Below are 7,006 nucleotides of genomic sequence, written 5' to 3' on the forward strand. Positions count from 1 at the left end.
TTTTTTTTTTTTTTTTTTTTTTGCCATGCTAAGCAAGATATTAGCTACTTTTGTGGGCACCAGCATCCTTAAATGAAAGCATTTGCATATTACTTTCCATTAAAATTTTTTTCATTCCTTAATATTCTCTTACATGGAATTGAGTAGTCTGATAAATAAGAAAATTGTACAAAAATGTTTTCCTTGTTTTAACACTATGATTTTATTCCGGGTATTAGCCTTAAATGTTGTGTATTTTTTTCTTTCTTTAAAATAGATGATCCATAATTATATGGAACACTTAGAAAGAACAAAACTTCATCAGCTCTCAGGGAGTGATCAACTAGAATCCACAGCTCATAGTAGAATTAGGTAAGCTTTGTTATATATTTTGCCTTGAGAAAAAGTAAAATAAATAATATGTTTGTTTCTGTTTTCTCTATTCTTTAATCCTGAAACAATAGTTAGGCTGATTCAAAAGCTCTCCACTGTGATTGGAATGCTACAGGAGAGAATAGCACAGAAAAGTAGAAACCGTTTTTACAGTTAAAAAAATATATTATGAGCCATCCATATAAGCAGCACATTTGAGTATTTAGATTGTTTTCTGATACTTAATGGAGATTATACTAGGTTTAAAATTTTGTAATTTATGGGAATGCTGTAATTTTTTATTTCTCCTGTGTAATTGGTTTGAAGTCCTTTTTGTTACAGAGAGGCATGTTTGAAAGGGTTAGCTAGCCATCTGTTTGATGTAGGAGTGTGAATAAATTATGTAGATCTTCAGGCATTGTAGCCAATGAGCTAAGCCAGGACTCTCAGTGGAGGGGAAAATAGTTAATAGGCTGGCTGTCGCTCGGGGTTGCAGCATAAATGTTAGGAGCAGCAGCTCTATGGTTATGAGGTGGGGAGAACGGAATGACGTCATCGCTTGAGAGCTGCTGCAGGATGGAGTGGAAAGCTGCTGCTGATGGCATTGTTTTTGTGGCAGCAAGCTGAATGACAGATCCTCACTACAAAGATACCCCTTTGGCCCCTGTGTAGGCCTCCTGGTTCGGGTGTTTCACCATGCCAGCACAGCGCCATGAGTCCTGGATGCATGCTGCTGTTTGTGTTTGGCTTTGTTGGCGGGGCGGTGGTCATTAATTCTGCTATCTTAGTATCTCTCTCTGTTTTGCTGCTTGTGCACTTTTCTATTTCTACCGGTGTGCCAGCTCTGACGCAGAACCTACCAAGGATACTCAGGTACTCCCGTCTCTTTTAGAAGCCCCTGCTTAGCTGATTTTTCTTAAATTTTTAGCTCTATGAGTCTGCTTTGTAACCATTTCTGTTGCAGATTGAAACAATGGAAAATGGCCTGAAGCTAGGATTTTGATTGTTATTTATAGTAATTTATAGACCATCAGTTAGGATTATAGCTTTATGTTTGGAAACCACCGACTAAAGAAAAGGATTTTCATATTGTACTTAACACACAGTACAAGGTCAGTGTGGTCTTGTTTTAAGCAGAATGTTCAAAGTAAAGGAGAGCAAGAGTAGAGCACCGGGTCCAAGTTTATACAACCTCTGCATCTAGCTTCTGAGCATTTAGGGACAAATATCTTTTATGCTTGAACTTGCAGTCAGTTAGTTACAGGCCATAAGTTTATTTTGTTTTAATTATCCTTTGAATGATAGAGGTTCAGGTATCATTTTTGTAATTTTTGATAATAGCTCATGGGAACTGACAATTTATAAATATTTTCCTCCTAAAACAAAATATGTTTTAAAGTGAAAAAATTTAAGACTTTTAGGTTAAGGAATGCATTTTTCCCCATTATTTACACATCAAAGTTGTGAAAGCTTTACAAAGCCTATTCACTATTGTTTTGTCAGATGTTGCCCTTTCTTTTCTTTGTAGTCTTGGGTGACAAATATCCATGCCTGCTTGTGGGGGTAGTCATTAATCTCTGTAGCTTTACTGTTGCTCACTCTACTTACACCCTTTAAGAGCCATCTTCTGTATTTTAGAGACTTAAGGTTGTGGTTTCTTTTGTTTTCTAAACCATCAGACTAGCACTCTCTGATTTGTTCAGATTTCTGCTTTGTGCATGGTTTTAAATGAAAATTCATAGTATATAATTTTTATTTATTATTTAAATGTTTATAAAATATTTAAGCCCTAATTGTAGATTTAGATAAATTAAGAAGAATTAAAGTAGTAAATTCCCTCAATGTGTTTCTTTTTTTTATAGGTTAGTTCAAGTTTAATATTAGTTGAAAGCCCAGAAATTAAATTTCATCTGTGATTTAAAACTAGATACTTGGTCTTTTATTTTCTTTCCTAATTTATAAAAATTGGGAATAATCTTACTACTTGTATATATATTAGTACATAAAATATTTGTATATGTGTATCTGTATATTTAAACTTTGAAGAAATTAAAAGCAAACTTTAAGAATATGTAGAATATTAAAATAAGACTAATGTTAAGGGGCTGTCTTGGGTTTAGACTTCATTTGAGAGGGCAGTGCCATGAGCTGCCGTGTGGCGCCTGCAAGTGGGTACGACAAAGCTTTCGAGTTGAAGTGCCTGGGTGCAAATGCTCTATTGCACGTGGCCGTAGGAGCTTTGGCAAGTTGCTTAATCTCTCTGCCTGAGTTTTCTCTTCTGACGGGAGTTACCCCTTTGGGTGGTTTTAAAAATCAAGTGATTTTGTTATTTTGTATTTTATTATAGTTGTAAGATCTATGGTAAATTACTCAAGTAAATAATTTTCATGGGTACTTATATGTGCCCATTTTTAGCAGAAATTGTTTTAACTACAGCTTTTATTGATAAAATACCTTATAATTAAATTTTAAAGTTCTTTACCACAAAAATTGGCTATTGATCTGATTAAATAAAGATATCAAAGTCTTCGATATTAAGATTAAATTGTCAAAAAGTTGGTAGTTCCAAGTAGGAAGTACCAAGGAAAGCAAAGGGCTTGGAGTTGAACAGTACTGGCTTTGAATCCAAACTCTGCCGGTTACTAGTGGCTAAAATCTCTGAGCATCACTTTTTCTACTCTGAAAATTGGAAAAATAATCCCAGTTTCTTGATAAGGATTAAATGAGATAATGTAAATAAATCATCTAGCTCAGTACCCACCATGTGGTGAGTGTTCAACAAATGTATTTTTTCTTTTATCTCCCTTTATAAAGTAGATTTTACTAATTAGTTGTATCAAATGTGAATATAGCCAAAAGCTGTTTCAAAATGTAGTTGTAAAATTATTTATACACGTAAGCTAACATTTAATAACCAACTCAAAAATGGATATATGGAAGTAGGGCAATTAAGAAAAAAGAATTCTGATACTTGGTGATAGCTTTGTTTTCTAGACAAGTAATAGCAGATGTTTCAGTCTGGGGGTGTCAATCTGCCACTTGATAGTTTTCCATGCGTATCTCATTTTATTTCTTCTTCTGTGAGTTTAACTGAAGCGTTTAATATATACCAACATAGTACCGGACTAATGTTTACCTTTCAGGGTTTCTTTTCAAAAGTAGGATTCTCATGAACTTGGCCTAATTATGCGCCCTTCTCTCCCTTAGCCCAACTATATGTAATTTATAAGTAAAGTAAGGGGAGGAGTATGTAGTGATTATTTTTTCAGAGTTGGAACATTGTAACCTAGAGCATCATTGACCCACTTGACAGATAGCTGTCAGTCTCTGAAGAGATGTCCCCTCCCTGTAGAGTAGTGTCTGAATGATTGATACAAGCAAATTAAAAAGGTGGGAATTCTACTTATAATTTGGGTTGTAGATTTTGTTGAGTGTGGATTGTAGATTTTGTCGACTGATTTTGTTTACTTTTTGGAAAGTAAAATTTGGATTGATAGAAGACTTCTTCCCCCAATAGTTTTAAACATTTTCAACATTTGATATGTGTGAAAATGAATGTGTTATCATTCATATAGGAAATAATTCTAACGACTGGTTTATATTTTGATTTCTGTTAGTGTGAGGGCATCTTATGAAGTCTATATATCATCTTCCTGGTTGTCTTTGCATTTTGAGTTAGAGAGCTTTCCATTGTATTCAGTCATTAAATTCCCAGTCACCTTTTGCTTAACTCATTAAGGTATGTTAGAAAATAAATAAAAGTCAGCTGGTAGCTCTTAGTAGAGAGCTAATACTCTCTACTAAGAAAATCCTTGGATTTTCAGTTCTCAAAATATGGGGGGAAAACATCAGGTTGACAACTTTTTTTTTTGTACAGAATGGATATGAAAAGGAAATCTAGCTACTTATCACTGTCACCATCATTTAATGAAAGAAAGGGCATTTTAAAATCAAAGAAGAAAAGATGTAATTTAAAATAAGGGTCAGTCATCTTCAAGAAAGAACAGGGTTCTATAGTATATGGGAATGTATATGTGTACAATATGTACTACATTATGCACTAAGGAAATAATAATGCCTCTTTTTTCATGGACTTACTATAAAAACTTTGTTGCTGAACAGCATTTGGGAATAACTGGTATAAACATGATAGCTGACTAGTCACTTTAATTTTTGTCATTTGGTTGTCCTGGCAGCTCATAGTCACAAACTTAGATTTGGCATTAAAATGTACCCTCTTGGCCAGGTGCGGTGGCTCACACCTGTAATCCCAGGACTTTGGGAGGCTGAAGCAGGTGGATCACGTGAGGTCAGGAGTTCAAGACCAGCCTGGCCAACATGGTGAAACCTCGTCTCTACTAAAAATACAAAAATTAGCCAGACGTGGTGTTACATGCCTGTAGTCTCAGCTACTCGGGAGGCTGAGACAGGAGAATTGCTTGAACCTGGGAGGCAGAGGTTGCGGTAAGCTGTGATCGTCCCATTGCACTCCAGTCTGGGCAACACAGCAAGACGCTGTCTCAAACAAACAAAAAACTACCCTCTTTTTGTACTGCCTTCCTGCTTTTGAATTTTCCCCCTAAATCAAAGTTCTGTTTTAAATTTTATTTACTTGTGCATACAACTTTGATTAAATGTAATCTCTCAAACCCTTTGCTTTACCTCATTTTTAAGAAGGCATTGGGACAGTTTTACTAGTCCTTTTAGATTGTTAGGAATGGAAGAACACACCCTTTGTATTAAGTGAAGGCACATTTCAAAAGTGGCTGAAGTTTCTTGGAATAAAAATGAACTACAGAATAAAAGACTTACTTAACAAAACTGAAAATTTCCCACTTTTATTAATAACCTCATTATTTCTATTCTAACTTACGTTCTTACCAGTAGAGGTATGAATTCCAGGAGGCACCAATCCTTTAATGTCTCATTTCTTTCTAGTTTCTACACTTTTGAGTTAATGACCCAGGATGACCGGTTAGTAGGCTTGTTTCCACCTTCTAAAAGCTCTTCGATTTGGAATCTTCTGTGCATCAACAAACGATGTGTTTCTCATTGAAATTCTGTTAGTATTAAAATTGTAACTCTTGTTCATTGAAACTTCCCACAAAGCACTGGAAATTCAGTAATCTTTTATAGAATTATTTGGCCTTCTTATTTGGAAAAAACTGGCAATGGTTTTCTCATATGTACTATGCTTGGAAGAAACTCATATAGTGGTTCTGTAGAAAAACAGCTTTCCTACTTGGGTGGTGGGGAGAAAGATATTTTGAGTTCTTTTCATCATTTAATAGGTAACCCTGATTTAGATAATATATTGATTTTCCTCTAGGCAGGAAAGGCATACCCTGAAGAGGCTTCAGTAAACATCCAGGGATTAGCGAGAGGATTTGGGAAGTCTAGAAATGGGTTGGGCTCACTTCCAAAGAAGGAGGGTGCAAGTTCCCCTAGGGCTAAGCTACGTATGATGAAAAACTCAGCAGCAGCTCTTCTCCAGACCACACTAGACCACTGACTGCTTCTTGGGCAAGGAACTCATCAGTAACTTATAAGCTTTCCTTAACCCTTCTTACCACTTTTCTTAGTTGATTTCTTGAGGCTAAACTAAACTGAGACTGTCCTTCCTCTTTGGTAAGTCTGTTTTATTCAGATGGGCAGACAGTGTCATTTTCGAGTGATGGTTGTAAAACAGTGACAGTCCAGGCTTACTTACAGTCATGGCAAATAAAAAAGTCAAAATAAATGAATGCCGAATTTTTTCTCCCCTCTTCAAATAGAAAAGAACGTCCTATATCATTAGGAATTTTCCCATTACCCGCTGGAGATGGATTACTTACACCTGATGCTCAGAAAGGAGGAGAGACCCCTGGATCTGAGCAATGGAAATTTCAGGAATTAAGTCAACCACGTTCTCATACCAGCCTGAAGGTAAGCTTTAAGCTGCTGAAATTGTCAGTTTACATTTCATAAACTTGCTTATCCTAATTGAAGTGCTAGACGACCACAGTATAATAAAATGTAATTGTTTGTATACATTTAGTTTGTAAAATTGATTTTTTAAATTGAAAACGAGCTCTTCCCAAAGAGTGTGTTTTTTAGTATTTTATTTCAAATTATATAGGAAAAAAGTGAAGTATTATATCATCTTGATTAGTATACTAATGACAAAAATTAATTTCTATTTGATTTAGGCTATATGAGTTTAGGGTAGGGTGACTAGTGAGCCTAATTATATTAGAACTGAAAATCGCTATTACCAGAAAGTCTTGGTTCATGTTAGAGGCTTTCCAGTTTAGCAGGGTTTCACTTACAGAAAAACATAACAGAACAAATACACTGTTCCTTCTTTAAAACCACTTCATAGAACAATCTACAAAAATGCATTCTGTTTAGCTAAAAAGGCCTGGTGTAAATTAATTATAGATGTGTTCTTGACCAAGAACTTGTCATCAAATAAGTGATAAATATAAACAATAATATATGCTAAGAGTGAATATGAACTAATAATCAACTTTTAAGAATACTTCGCCGGGCGCGGTGGCTCAAGCCTGTAATCCCAGCACTTTGGGAGGCTGAGACGGGCGGATCACGAGGTCAGGAGATCGAGACCATCCTGGCTAACACGGTGAAACCCCGTCTCTACTAAAAATACAAAAAA

At 35.5% G+C, this 7,006-nt stretch overlaps 1 protein-coding gene across 1 annotated transcript in view; it reads left to right on the top strand.

Moving 5' to 3' along the window:
* The window catches only part of SPAG9 (sperm associated antigen 9), a 160,650-nt gene that overhangs the window by 71,764 nt on the left and 81,880 nt on the right, over positions 1-7,006 (top strand). Inside the window, exons 4-5 of the mRNA XM_017853862.1 lie at positions 257-351; positions 6,126-6,276. Of these exons, the coding sequence (XP_017709351.1) occupies positions 257-351; positions 6,126-6,276 (246 nt within the window). The remainder of the gene's footprint in view (positions 1-256; positions 352-6,125; positions 6,277-7,006) is intronic.

This window comes from Rhinopithecus bieti, unplaced genomic scaffold, assembly GCF_001698545.2.
Source record: "Rhinopithecus bieti isolate Rb0 unplaced genomic scaffold, ASM169854v2 scaffold_35856, whole genome shotgun sequence".
NCBI classification, from domain to species: Eukaryota; Metazoa; Chordata; class Mammalia; order Primates; family Cercopithecidae; genus Rhinopithecus; species Rhinopithecus bieti.